The 15198-nt window shown below is 42.5% G+C and overlaps 1 protein-coding gene across 1 annotated transcript; it reads left to right on the forward strand.

The window, feature by feature from the left end:
• Nucleotides 1–1614: 1614 nt before the first annotated feature.
• Nucleotides 1615–9013, forward strand: COQ2 (coenzyme Q2, polyprenyltransferase; the record flags this gene model as incomplete). Its single annotated transcript, XM_080344026.1, has 7 exons — nt 1615–1834; nt 2162–2328; nt 4304–4425; nt 4659–4744; nt 5656–5789; nt 6211–6399; nt 8858–9013. The coding sequence occupies 7 exons, from the start codon at nt 1615–1617 to the stop codon at nt 9011–9013; spliced, it is 1074 nt and encodes a 357-aa protein (XP_080200152.1).
• Between the last annotated feature and the right edge of the window lie 6185 nt (nt 9014–15198).

Here is a 15198-nt window from a genome sequence, read left to right on the forward strand (position 1 = left end):
GCAGGGGGTTGGACTAGATGAGCTTTGAAGGTCCTTGCAACCCAAACTACTCTATGATTCTATAACTGCATGTGGCACCAACGCCTGCTGCACCGGCACCTTATCTCAGGAGCTTCTTGTCCTATGTGAGTGTTTTAAACCTCAGAGTCTCGCCCTTGAAGGTTGATAGACACACATGAAACCGGGAGTGAAGGTTGTTCTCTCGCACACCTTTCTATTGCATTTTTGTCTTCAGAGTGTGGATGGCTCACCTTGGGCTTACAGTAAATCATTTCCTGGAAGGTGGAGTGAGTTGCATCGTAATGCATCTGAAAACAAGGAAACTGGTAACCTCCATAGAATCAGAGGTAATTTGACCACCAACTTAGATGTGAGTCAAACAAGACAGTGGGGCCTTAATAGCTTTTGGTGATTTTTTCAGTTTGAAATGTGCCATTCTCTAGATTTTTTTTTTTTTCCAGTGAGGAGACAGGCCACCATATAATGAATATAAATCTAGTGAAAATAAGTTTACTTTTCTGCTTTGCTTTCATGAGCTCCTTAAAAATTGTCTGCAGATGCCCCAGGGTTTGCTCACCACACGACACATAAAAAAACCCACAGTCCCAAGTGTCTGCACAGGAGCACCCACCTGGTGAAAATGGGAGTGCTGGAGTTCGTAAGCACAGGGCAGGTGGAAAGGCTGCACATTGCACTGTTCAAACACAGCTCAGGCACTCGTCTGTACCTGCACAAAGCCCCAGTGACTCACCTTGTCAGTGGGAAACACGGGTCAGGTCACTCAAAAAAAAGTTACTTCATGCTTCCTCAGAGCTGACTGACGATTTCTTTTATGGTCCCCTGCAAATTGTTTTAGTGCTGGGGAGTACTGCTCGTTAAAACAGCAAATGCAAAAACGTGAAAGTCACTTCTCCATTATATTGTTTTTCTACTTCCTCCTGGGAGTCAACATTTTGGGGAATTAAAAGTTCAAAATGGTTTCTCTGGGGTTTTGTCAGTGTGTCAGTCCTTCAAGCTGAAGCAGAAGTGGCATGAGCCAGAGGTTACCCATTACACAGATGCTGAATTCTCCAAGAGACCTTTCAGCAGCAAATCTGGGGACATTTTATGGCTGAAAGCATGCCCAGCAAGGCAAGGTTTTTATAGCTCTACCCAGAGCTCCCCTCCCTCCCTCATTTATACAATAACTCACATGAGATGGTAGAAGAACTGAGCAAATAAGGAGAGAGACTTGAAGGCCATATATAAAATCAGAAATTTTTATGAGCTCCAGTTTGGAAAGGTTTGGGAGACACCTGATCACACACTTCTTGATGATATGTTTGAAGATATCTAGTCACCTGTGGGAATTCAACAAAATAGCAGGGGAGACTGAATACACTTACTGGTAACACCAGCACATATGCTTTTAGTGAGATGCTTCAGTACAGTAACTGCAGGTGACATTAGTTATTAAATCTGCGCACCCTGTCGCTCTGCCCGGGCCAACCTGCAGCTCCGATTCCCGCACACGCCGCCCAGCCCGGCAGCGACAGCCTCAGCAGGGACACCGCCGGGCGCGCTGCGCATGCGCGGCGCCGCGTGTCAGCGCCACGCCGGAAGCGCGGCGGCGAGATGGCGGCGCTTCTGGCGCGGCTGTGCCGGGCCGCCCCCGGCCTCCGCGCCGCCCGCCTGCCCCTCGCCGCCGCCGCCGCCGCCTTCCCGCCTCTGCGCCGCCCCTCCGCACTGCCGGGATCCGCGCGGCCGCTCAGCTTTTCGGCGTCCGAGCTGGTGCGCGCCGCGCCGGGCCCGCTACAGCCCTACCTGCGCCTCATGCGGCTGCACCAGCCCGCCGGTGAGCGGGGCGGGGCCAGAGCCGAGCCGCAGCCATGGCGACGCGGTGGGGGGGAGCGAGGCGGTAACCATGGCGACGCGGCAGCCATGGCGGCGCGGTAACCATGGCGACGCGCGAGGCTGCGGGCCGGCAGATGCCGCCGGTGCCGGCCCCGGCGGTGTGGCAGGGAGCGGGGCTTCCTGTGCCGGCGTCTGTAGCACCCTTCACAAGCACAGGCGCCATCGCTTCGGGCTGAGGCCTGAGAGCCGCTCGGCAGCGCCGTCACTCGGCTCCCCCCGCTCCTCGGCTCCCCCCTCACCCCACCCGCGGGTTTTGTCTTTCCCGCAGGGACGTGGCTGCTGTACCTGCCGTGCACCTGGAGCATCGGCCTAGCCGCCCAGCCGGGCTGCCTCCCGGACTGGCAGATGCTGTCCCTGTTCGGCGTCGGAGCGGTGCTGATGCGTGGAGCTGGCTGCACCATCAATGACATGTGGGACCGCGACTTTGACAAAAAGGTGGAGGAACCCCCTCGGGCTTGCAAAGGTCTAAGCAAGTGAAGTGCTGATTAATTAACCAAGTACATGTCCGCTCATCTCCAGTACCGCCAGGAATTCCTTGCCGAGTGCAGGCACAGGGCTCCAGGTTCAGAAATTCCTCCGTGTTTCTCTCTGGGATGTGTGCAATTAGTTTGTGTTTCCTCCTAGAATAGTAGAAATAATTTTTATAATATTTCTCCATCTAAGACTATAAGTGTTCTGGAATGCATACCTCTGTGTAAGATAAAACACATGTTGTTGTCAGTGGTAGACATTACTTGAACAACTTTATTTTTCAACTTTTTTTCAATGACAGAACTTTTCACTAGACTTGCTAGTTATGACCTACACAAGACCTTTGTATTTATTGTTTTATTTTAAATTTTCAGGACTAGAGTTTTATTGAGTATTGTTAATTTCTTTCTGAGAATGGCTCTTAAGACTATCATACCCGACACTGAGCTAATCTTCTTATATTTTTCATTTCCCTTTTGTTCAGAAGAGGGAAATAAGCAAAAGGCAGTGATGAGTGTCAGATGTTGAAATGCGCACAGGTGCAGGCTTGAAGGTGATGCATCGCTGTTTGCTTCTCCTGTTTTCTGTTCCTCTGGTTCCTCTGGTTTTGGGTTTTGGTACTGGCAAGAGGCAAGATATTGAGCCAGCCCAATATGTTCTACTTATGGCACTGGTGTGTTTGTGCTATTGGGCAGGCAATGAATCAGTACAGGTTTTGTGGCAGCTTTGGATGGTTTAGAGTTTGAAGGTTATTCATGACTACATATGCTAGAAATGTTTGACAGACCGGGGTGTGTGATTACTAAGGTGGAATTTTCGGTATAATGAATTCATTTATGCATTAATGTGATGTGGTTAGATGTAAAGCAGGGGTGTCAAACTCATTTTCACTGGGGGCCACATCAGCTTCATGGTTGCCTTCAAAGGGCCGAATGTAATATTAGGACTCTATAAATGTAACTCTCATGTAAAGTTTTTAAAGTTCCCCTCACAGCTCTTTCTTAAAAGAAAGATACCTTAAAAAGGTGTCTTCAAAACAAGTGCAGTAGAGGCCTGGTCAACAGCAGGATGTTGACTTGTGTTGGTTATCGTGGTTTGGGGTTTTAGATTTTATGTTACTGATTACATGGCAAACTGTTTCTTTTCTTTAAATGAAACATCCCATGTTTGGTTATAATATACAGTGGAATTGGCCACAAATTTGTTAAGTATGTTTAAACTGCAAAAGCAGTATTTGAAGTTTAAAATAACCTGACCACAGTGGGAGAACAAGCTAAAAGAGTTTATTTAAATTTGCAGTATCAAAACCTGCCAAACTCTTTTTTTTTTTTGGCAATGGTGACCTTTGGCAAATAACTCACCATACATTTCAGATTCACTTCTTTCTGATACTCGTTTCTTCCTTCGGTTTGCCTTGTATGATTTCTTGTTCCAGGCATTGATTCTAAACTCCATTATATCCCAATTAGAATTACATTAATTGTCCTGTTATTAACAATGGTTATGTGTGCTAGAGGAGCCCTGCAGCTTTATGATATTTTGCATGGCAATCAGTTTAAAGTGTTTAAGCACAGAAGTGCTGCTTGAAATTTGGTTAGATTGCTCACAACGTTTTAAGTCTGATTTTTTCTTTTCCTAAGGTAATTAAATTAATATACAAGATGTCTTCAGTGTTTCTTATCAGCATCATTGCACACAAGTGGCACTTCATTTCTGCTCTAGCCTGCACGCTTCTATTATAAGCTGCTGCTTAGAAGTCAAACTCTTGTCTGTGATGACATGCTAGGTGTATATCATTGAAGGAACCCCATATCATACATTCTGGGATCTGTTTCTGTTTATTTTTGTGCTTATATGCCAATGACGTGACTTTTAGTTTAATGATACATTGGAATGTGTTATGTTGGATTTGGTATTAACATTATTCATACATTTTTAGGTTGCGAGGACAGCAAACAGGCCCCTGGCAGCTGGAGATATCTCCACTTTTCAGTCCTTTGTTTTTCTTGGGGGACAGCTCAGCTTGGCTCTTTGTGTCCTTCTGTGTCTGAATTACTACAGGTGATGTATAAGTTATCTTTTGTTTTTTAAAATTCAATGTCTGATCCAGAGTTAATCACAGACATTTTCAGCAGAGAGGGTGTTGGGGGCAGAGGGAGGAGGTTATTAGTTGTGGAATTGTGGCTGGAAGTAAAATAATCAATTCAGTACTATGTACAACATCTATAACACTGCACTATATCTTGTGTTCTTTAGACTGGCAAACAATAAATCTCTTGATACTTTTTTTACAGTATTCTTCTGGGAGCAGCCTCTTTATCTCTTGTGATCACCTACCCTCTGATGAAGCGAATAACATACTGGCCACAGTTAGTTTTGGGTGAGCTGGAAATATTTTACTATTTTTTTCTTCAGAAGTAGTTTTTGGGGCATTCTACAAATCAGTAACTGAACTTGAGCAATCTGATTTTTTTATCACTTTCTATTAAAATAAAAATACGTTATAGGCAAAGTTCTGTTGTGCCAGAATCTTCCTAAAGAATTTATAACACATGTAAGTGCTGATGTTTCACATTTTTGTTGTTGTTGTTAAAAATCATTTCCTTATTTTGATGGGGGGAGGGAGAAAGAGAGAGATAAAATAAATATTTGGCATTTGAGAACTAGCTTTGGGTTTGGGGTTATCTCAAAACCTTTCTTGAACATGCATGTGTCCCGCATTTCAGTCTTCAGCCTCTAAAATATCTCCTGTACAGAAACTAACTGGTGATGTTTGTATTTCAGGTTGAGCTACTAAAGCATATCTTTGTATCTTGCCCTTTACTTTCCAGCTGCCTTCAGCTTTTTCAACCAAAATTATAATTTTCAGCCTTGAAGCACCATAGTTGGCTGGTCTGTACACTTTTGCAGTCAGTTATACCGACACCTTTTGTTATACTGACATCTAAGCATTTTAACTTTAGACCCATTGTTTGACTACCTGGAATAGCTATGTGCAAATGGTTCTCTATGCTAATGAAGTCAAATTTAAATTGAGGGGAAATGTATAGTTATATGTATTTCTCCTTGTATGTCCAGAGTATGTATCGTCAAATTACTTTTATTTATTATCTGACTGAAAATATGTGGTAGAAAAATAGAAATGCCAGTATTGTAGAAAAAGCTACTGATACAATATACACCCAAACAAATAATATTGAATCCTATACATGTAATTTAGACTGCTCCTGGTAACCTTGTAATTTTTTTTTCTTTCTTTTTTTTTTTTTTTCACTCTCTTTATGTTTTTAGGACTTACATTTAATTGGGGAGCCCTTCTTGGCTGGTCTGCCATCAAAGGGTCATGTGAGTGGTCAGTGTGTTTGCCCTTGTACTTGGCTGGAGTAATGTGGACACTGGTGTACGATACTATTTATGCACATCAGGTAGAGTAACAGTGAGAAATTTTAGATACCTGTGTATGTTTGTGTTGTGTTTAATTTACAACTTTGTTGCCAAACAGCAGTGCTAACCTGTTGCAGTTCTTCACCCTCAGCTGAGCTAAAACAGCATCAAAGAAATATTGTCGTCTGTAAATGTTTTGCATATCAGGTAGAAAGCTGGAGGTATAATGTGCTTTGTGTGCTTACACATTTGCACTGTGTAAATAACTTTGACTTTAATATTAGCTTTTGGCTGCTGAAGTAACCCTAAGGACCAACCTTATAATTTAAATTTTAATGTAGGGCCCTACACATGCACTTAAATTGGGTTCCTAATAAGAAGCGTCGGGAACATAAGTAAGGCTCCCCTATTTTTTTCCCTTATAAAGTGCCAGGTGGATTGTGGATTTTCCTTTCGTTCTAGGATAAGAGGGATGACATCATTGTTGGCGTGAAGTCGACAGCATTACAGTTCAAGGAGGATACGAAGCAGTGGCTCAGTGGCTTCAGCCTCGCGATGCTCCTGAGTTTGTGCATGGCAGGAATGAATTGTGACCAGACGTTCCCGTATTACTCAGCTGTGGCTGCCATAGGGGCTCACCTAGCGCACCAGGTTTGGTGGATTTATGTATATTTTTTCGATGTGGAGGTTCTGGTTAAGAAAGCAGTGCTTTTCAACTCACATCAATTCACCAACTACCTAAAAAACTATTCCTGTGAAAACAACTGAAGTCTTCTGACAATAAGCCTGCTTCTCTTAATTATCTTTTGCAGACTTTTTGTTTGAAAAGACCTTCTGTGGTCCACAGACTGTAAGGCACTGGTTTTCAGTTTGTTCCTAACCAAAAGAACTGCCTCACGTTAATCTGTGATCTCCAGTAGCTATATGGAAATAAATGTTGCATGTTCTGTCTCTCAGAGGTGGTTAATTTTACATCTAAATAATGATTCCATACTGTGGTCTAGAGCTTCAGTCTGGGATCTGACAGTATAATAAAATTTTCTTTGTCTTGTAGCAGATGTTTCTGTACCTGTAGCAGATGTTAACATTATAATTTTATGACAATTGACAGTTTTAGTTCACAGTTCTTTTTATATCAGAGAACAATCCATTTCAGTCTTGTAGTTGTGCTACTGTAGAAATTTTAATGAATAACAGAAAGAAATAAATTAGCTTTGTTGATAAAGGAAGCAGGTAGGATCTTGTTACCCTATTCTTTCTGAATCCTAAAAACTGTGTTGCTCAATCTTGTAGTGATGAGTCAGTCTGTACGAAAGTTAGTTGCTGGTCTTGGTAGGTGAGTGATAGCAAAGGAGTTTGTGCCTTGCAAGTAGTAAAACTGTTGACAGTCTGAGAAGTCTATGGTTTACATGGAACTTTTTAAAGCACCTTAGAATTAAGTGGCACTTTAATGTGGGAAGCTCATGCAAGTCACGGATATTAAACATACCTCTGGGTAGGAATCCTTGTGATGATGCAGGCTGGTACTTGTTGGCCACTGCTTTTCAGAGCAATTGTGCTTGGAAATCTATGGAGGAAAGAATACAGTGTTCCACTGCATAATCATTAATGGTTTGAATTCTCAGAGTGGCCTTACATTGTCACTTTGGCACAAACAGAAATTACTTTCCTGCAGGGAAGGATTTTGTAAGTGCGGATGCAGATCTATTAAATGTGAGTGGTGAAGAGGGCACGATTGTATAGATTACCAATGTCACAATAACAACTTTGTTCTGTGTACCAGAGAGTAGCATCTTTTCAAAATATTATTTTAATATTAGTTCTGCCTAAATATTTTCATGCTTATCTCCTTGTTCAAGATTTCTAAATGTGTGCTTAACTGAGATTATAAAGCTGAGTAAGCACAGGGGGTAGATTTTCCTTACTTCATTGAATTTGTACCTGAGATAGAGGAATTTGCATCTTGAAGTTGTCAAATTTATATCCCACCCATGAAATTCACAGATAGAAAAACAACATATTTTATTTGCTTTGCTTTTCTGAAGTTATTTCTTGCAGCTTGGCTGCTGTTGGGTTTTATTTGTCAGTTTAGTGTTTTCAGTTCCCTGTGCTTGGATGGACTGACAGGTCATGTCTTAGAAGCTTGTGGACAGCATTTCAAATTATTTAATCAGAACCCAGCCCTGTTGTCTCTGTACAGCTGCAAATAGCAGAGGAACAGGTTTCCCAGGCAAGGCTTCATTTCTTTTAGTCAGATACATTCTGTTTTGACTTCTTCAGAGGCTGAATTGCAAGGTTTGGGGTTCTGAAGGGTACTTTTCTATTAATCCTTTGACTTGCTTGGCTTAACATTTTGTCTTGTCATATTTCTCAAGACTTTTGCACTAAGTTTTGTTTCCTGAAATATTTTTCAGTACCTTTGCTCTTGCTGCACTGTGTGGTTTTTTCCCCCTTAGTTGTGGCTCGCAGCAGACAGCTGCCTTGGTTCTAGCTGTTGTTGCAGGTGTCCTCCTTTTTTTGCAAGAAAATTGGATGGACGTGGCCAAGAGTGATGGGACTAAACCAGCCCTATGGCTAGTCAGGCAGGGTCAGGCACATTCCTGTGCATTCCAGTTCACTGCTAGCTCTCCAGTGTCTTGTCTCTACTGAAACACAGAGCAATACTTTGCAGCAGAGATCTAAAGGTGCAGGCAGGTTTTGGCGTTTTATTTTTATCTAAAGTTCCCATTGAAGAATTAGGTGGCTACCTCCTGAGGAAAATCTCAAAAGACTTATTTACATGCCCAGATAGGTTTACATTTTTAAATATCAAACCACTTACATCATTATACTGTCCTTCATTGAGAGGGTCTGGGAGTCACGTTCATATGTGATCCTTGACTTTTGAGGTGAATATTGAATAAGTCTGTCAGGTAAATGTAGATGCCAGTTATGCAAAGAATTCTTTGTCAGCACAGGGTATTCTTTTTTCTTCTGGAGGTAATGGTAGACTTGAGAATTTGAGATTCAGTTATTGAAGTTACAGACCTTTTTGTGTCTTTTCTGATGTGTCAAATATTTTTGAGTCTGTATAATAAAAATGCTAGAATGTTTTACTGTGCTTTTGCAGATTTACACTTTGGACATAGACAAGCCTGAAGACTGTTGGAAGAAATTTGCTTCAAATCGTACTGTAGGAGTTCTGCTCTTCATAGGGATTGTGCTTGGAAATCTGTGGAAGCAAAAGGACTCAAAAGATGTAGAAGAGCCTGTAGAAAACAGGTAGTTGAAATTACTGGTATTTTAATGAAGCTGCAATGTAAGTACTGTAAGAAAGAAAACATTTTTAGCATAACTATAGATGCTTTATACTCTTTATTTATAAAAGCTGATGAAAAGGTTCTTGTTCCTAAAAACATGCAAATGAGATCATCCTATAATGTGACTTTTGATTATGCTTAAATGACTCCATAGAAGCTTCAACAAGTGAAGCAGCTCTGCTGGTCCTGTGTAGTACAAGCAAACTTCTGTCAGGCTCTCCGGAGTGTGAGCTCAAGATTTTATACAAAACAAATACCTCTTGGTGATAGCACGTGGGAAAATGAAAAGTGATTTCCAGAGGTAAATAAAACCTGGCTGTACATGTTTGGTGTTCTGATTTATTGCATGAATGATTTTCAGTTTCTATTGGAACTTGTGTGAAAGAATTGCAACAATTTTTATCCTGAGATGTCTAGAAGCAGGCATGACTCTGAGTTTGTGAGGTCCAGAATAAGAAGGCAATAGAGAAGTATGTAAAATTATCTTTTGCTCTTGCTGTGATCACTGGCAGTGATTCCTTTTCATGTGAAAATAACGGGTTTCTGCAAAGTCGCCTGCAAAGAGTGAGCTGAGCTTGTTGACAAGAATGATTTGAACATGTACTACTGACTTAACAAAAACAAAACCGGAGCAGCCCAGAGCTATTGCCGAATGTGTGTGACTGGTGGTTAACCCAGAGCTACCAATTCATCATGGAAAGTAATCCTCATTTCCAATTTTTATTTTTAAATTCTGTTCATCTTGACTTATGCCTACAGGTTTTATTTGTAGTCTTACAGGAAGAACTTGTTCATAGGAGGATGCCTATAAACAATAAAATTAACAACTGCAGGGTAATAATTACTTTGTTTTAAATAATTAATGTTTTCAAACGGTTTATGCTATTTCCGCTACATGATTTGCATGGTAGTTAACCTTTTCTTTGACTCATAAAGAGCTTGTATGGCATGTTCTGGAATTAATTTATTTGGAAGGAGCAACAGACACATCTGTTCTAGGAAAACAATATGGTGGAGTTTAACCCAGATGGCACATTGGTAGGCAACGCAAGGGCGCTTTTCTCCACCAGTGGCTTTGTGTATGCCTGCCTGCAGAGATGTGGTTTGAGGACATTTGGTTGCCAAACTCATCATGGTGTTCCAGCAACTTTTCCTGATGTCTGCTCTGCTCCTGGAGTGGTGGGGCACAACCGTGCCTGCAGTCACACCAAAAATCAGGCTGCAAACTGCTCTAGCTCTGAAGATGGGCATCATATTTTAAGGTTATTTAAACAAATATGTCTGAGCGATATTGCAGACCAGAGCCATGTATTGAGAGTTTGCTACCTGTGGTTTTGCATTCCCAATGATGGTGAACAGGCGAAGAAGTTTCTGCTGCAGGGACATCAGACGGCATATAATGATTCAACAGCTTTGGTCACAGAAGATCCTTCCTGGGGCTGGAACCAACTTCCTTGGGTTCTGAACACTTCTTTGTAATATCCACCCTGAAAAGTTGTTTTTTCTTTTACTATTTGAACAAGCGATGTCAAATATCTTTTGAGCAAATTAGAGAGTGTAGATTTTTCAGCCTGGCTGCGTGTAAGATAGAAATGTGTGACAATGTTAGGAAGCATAACTGCATTTAGGGCCTTCTTGGTCCTTACACAGAAATTGTTCTTAAATAGGGTTTGCCATTTGGGGGTAGAGGAAGTATCAAGTTGAAGAAAAGCAGCTTGAAAATGAGGAATGATAAGTTTCTGAACAATTATGTGACAAAGTAGAGGGAGAATTGAATGTGTCCAACTTCACCTTGAACTTTGGTTATAAAGCACTTACTAGCAATAAAAATGTCTTTTGACGTAATTACTATGGATCAGTTTCTTAATACATGTAGTATTACCTTAGAGAGATTGTGGCAGAAGTTATTAATACGTTTCTAATATATTAAAGTGGCTTTAAGTAGCTTAGTTTTGGGAAGAGCTCACATTTTATAGTGCCTTTGAACCTGCTGGTGTCTGTTGATGACAACTTGTCACAAGTAAGTGTTTGTGTTTGAATGGGAGGAAGAAGAAGGTGTAGCTAAATATGGTAAAAACTCAAGTTGCAAAGCAGTCCTTGTGTCTTAAACATGAAAATCATTGTGTGTTTTCTGTGGAGTTTTTCCAAAATTGTCTCAAACTGCATTTTACAAATGTAAGCCTTAGCTGTATTTTATGTTTATTGCCTAAAAAATGAAGAGAGCTTCTGGGCTATAATACTGACAGTGTTATTTGTATGAGAATTTTATGATTAATACACAGAAATAAGAACTTTTTAAGTGAAAAAAAGACAAAGGCTGAACTGCTTCCTGGGTAAGACCCTGTTTGTATCTGTTGGACAGTATATGTATGTATCTTCTCATCTCCTTCCATTCGTCAAGCTAGGCTAAATCTTCACAAAAACACTGTCTCCTGTATTTAGATATGGTCTGTTAAAAAATTGTCAAATACACCTATCTGGAAGCAGCAGCTTCATTATTAGCTAGTGTCCTTTTGCACAAATGAACAGTGTCCTCTGGAAGTTTCTTCTGCAGTGTCCAATGTTGTATTTCTTCTCCCATTCTTTTTCCAAATGTTTCTCTGCAGGATGCTGTGATAACAGAGGATTTGGAAGGCAACAGGAAGGTCAAATGTGTGAACGCGAGAGGCTGGCAGTTGCTCAGCAGAACAGAGAACACAGTAATCAAGATAAATGCTTGCCTTTGTGTGCTCCCCTTGTACTTTGTAGAGAGGCATATCAAAGCCAGCTCATTGTCTGGGAGTAGCTGTACGTAGGTCAGGGTGCTGGTTCCTGTGGGGATACGAGGAGGGGTTGCAAAGCCACACGGGGATGGATCTTTGACTCAGGATTCTGCTGGGGACAGTGGCGCACAGGAACTTCCACATTCCCCTTTGCCAGGGGGAGCGACTCACCATAGGGTCACCCAATGAGAATTATGCCCAGATTTTGCTATTCCTATATTTCTTGGTGAATATATTGTTAATGCAAGGGGGTCAGGTTTTTTTCCTCCCTCTATTTCAGGAAAGGATGTGCTGCAGGCACTTAGCTCTGTGGTGTGCAAACAGCCTGGGCCAGGAGACATGGGACAGCCAGCAGGGCGGGAAGGCAGCCTAGTGCAGGGGGTCACGTCAGGTGTGGGAACAAAAAGGGGTCAGAAAGGCATGTCCGCATGTAGAAAGATCAAAGCATCCTGTGGGCTGAAGTCACTCAAGAAAGTCTGAAAATTATGGTAACCCATCATGTGGGTTACCACGCTAAAGCAACCATTGTGAGGAAGGACTGGTATGGTAAACAGCAGCAGAAGAATGCGGGCACTTCTTTGTTTTTCCCTTTTGGCAAAAGCAGGGAGAGGGCTTTTAATTAGTTTCTAAATGCATTGTGGTGCAAATACCAGAAGGGAAGATTTGTTTAAGTCTCAAAACAAAGCTGGCAAAAAATGTGGATGTTAACTGGCCATGGATCATGTGAAGTTTTGATACTAGCCAAAGGGTCCCAGCATACTGCAGGGGAGAGTTTTCTGCAGTGCCTCCCTGGAGTTTGTAAAGGAAGCAAAAGGCCAGAGCGAATTTTCGCAGTGTTTGCTAGATACAATACCAGAATGACAAAGGAAATTGCAAAAAAAACCATTGTTTGGTTTATAGCACTTTTCCTGGGTGGTGGTGTTAAAAGAAACCACCACCCCACACTCAGCCTTGCAGCTGTACACCCAGGATTTTGTCTGAGCTAAGCAGGAAGAGGTCTAATACAATTCAAAACCAAAACAAAACAACAAAAATGAATGTTCAAATGCCAAGTTCAAAACCTTTAAAAATACTGCTTTAATTTCCAGAACCCACCCCTGAATGTTTATATCAGCAGAACACAATTCCTCCAAATTGCAAAGATTCTTGGTTGTGCAAGATGAAACTTTAACAGCAGTGTTACGTTGGCTGCTTAAAATACCCACATGCGTTTTGAATTAGTTGTCATGCTGTAGTATGGTAAATATTTGTCAAACAGGAGATTTTCCAGCTTGAACAGGGCTTATTTTCTCCGAAATGCTGCCATGCTATTAACTTTTTTTTTTTTTTTCCAGGAAATATAGAAAAGGAAAAAAAGTCTTTGAGAGAAAAATGAAGGAAAGCACAGACTTTGTAATGTACCCAATGTGGGTTTTGGCAATGTCTGCATTACCGTTGTGCTTTATTTGCAAGGGGCCTTAAAGAATTTATTTGCTTAGCGAAGGCATGATGCCTTTTTTCTTCCTCCCTGTTTCCGCGTACGTGACAGCACACAATGTGTGCAGTAATGCAATAAATGAAAGACTTGACAGGACCCTGGAAATGGTGTCACACTGACTGTAGTCTTCATACAAAAGGGTGGGGAGGTTTTCTGTCTTTTCCCTGCTTGGGGAGAAGACCCAAGGCAGCGTAAGCACAGGTTGTCTGTGGTGCTGGGGCTGGGGTCACTCTTGGCCAGGCAAAGGACAGGCTGGAGGTCTGGTGTTGCAGTGCATGCCTCCTCTCTTGGGTGACAGATGACAAAGACCCACTCACTCAACCCCAAGTGAGGCTCCAGCACCCATGGGCTTGCACCTTGTTGGGTCTTTATGGCTTGCTCAAGAAGTCCATGGCTGTCACGGTTTAACCCCAGCTGGCAACTAAGCACCACAGAGCTGCTCACTCACTTTCCCCTGGTGGGATGGGTGAGAGAATCAGAATGGTAAGAGTGAGGAAACTCATGGGCTGGGATAAAGACGGTTTAATAGATAAAGCAAAAGCTAGGCATGCAAGCAAAGAGGAAAAATAAATCTATTCTGGCTGAAACCAGAACAATGGCAAGGCAGGGGGGAACAAAAATGTTGACTTGAAGTGTTAGAGCTGTTCAGTGCTGTTTACTTCCGCCAAGGTAAGTCAGAAGGTATTTCAGAAAACCAGAGGTTAAGCACGTAGGGAGCTACTGTGAGAGGCTATCAGGGCGAGCGTGCTGGGTGCCGGGTGGATGAAGTCACGTGGAAGAAGCCCTGTCGTGCTCAAGAGGCACTGTGTGCACACGGAGGAGAGAAACAAGACTGCCATCAAACTGAAGATGAGTGAAGCTCTCCTCAGAAGAGGACTTGTGGTCATGTGCATGCAGCAGGCATGGAACCGCACAGCTTCCCCCTCTCACACATCGTCTCTCCCAGTCCAGCTCTCTCTCCAACTGCCTCCTCCCAGATGTCTTAAAAAGCATATTTGCTATTAAGTAGTAAAGGCACTTTTTAATCAACAGTACAATTTATTCTAGTAAGCAACATCAGGACATGTAAAAAGTACTTGTCACATCAAATTCTCTTGCAAAGTGTGTTGGACCGCATTCTGCCAAAGCTTTGGTTAATGTTGGATTAACTTGGTGATGCAACATGTGTGGCTGTTTGCTCAGCTCCTGCTTGGGTGTTGGCCTAACACGCTACTCCTCATGTGTGCTGGGAGCAGCACCGTTGGGTTAAAGCCAGGGCATCCTGCGTGCTGGGCACATGGGACAGGAGAATGTAAGGTCCATCATCCCATGCAGCATGGTGGCAGCACCTGGGAGCTTGGGATAAAACTCTTGGGAGGCCGTAGAACCGGCGTAGAGCACATACCCAAGATGGAAGATCGGTTAATACAAAAAAGCCTCTGAAACTGGTCCAAGAGCAGCTGGACTGCTGAGACTCTTCTGCTCCCCACCATCATGTGTGGATGGGGACGGGGCAGGAAGGATGTGCATTCGCACCCACCAGTAGCTCTTCCATTCACGTGTGTGTGAGTGGGTGAATTTGTGAGTTTGGGAATTGCACAGTAGCAGATTACAAAATTAATGAGTTGGACTTGTCTGCTAAAAGGGGGTTGATTTGATTGTTGATTTTTACTTTGAGCTCCTGAGATGAAGTTTGATTCCCAGAGGACATTGTCATGTAAATCTGAATGACCCAGAGGAAGAGTGGCACTGCTTAAAGGAAGGTGAGAAATAACAGGAGACAAGTGCAGGAAGCAGAAGCTCAGCAGGGCTGCATGAAAACATCTTGTGACAAACCTTTGCCCAAGACCACAAGTGGAAGAGAAACCACTTCTTGTATTCCTTTCCCTTGGGTCTGACGTGCTGTGGCTGTGAGCTGCTGCAGAGCAGGTGG

This window comes from Nesoenas mayeri, assembly GCF_963082525.1.
Source record: "Nesoenas mayeri genome assembly, chromosome: 4".
Taxonomy (NCBI): domain Eukaryota; kingdom Metazoa; phylum Chordata; class Aves; order Columbiformes; family Columbidae; genus Nesoenas; species Nesoenas mayeri.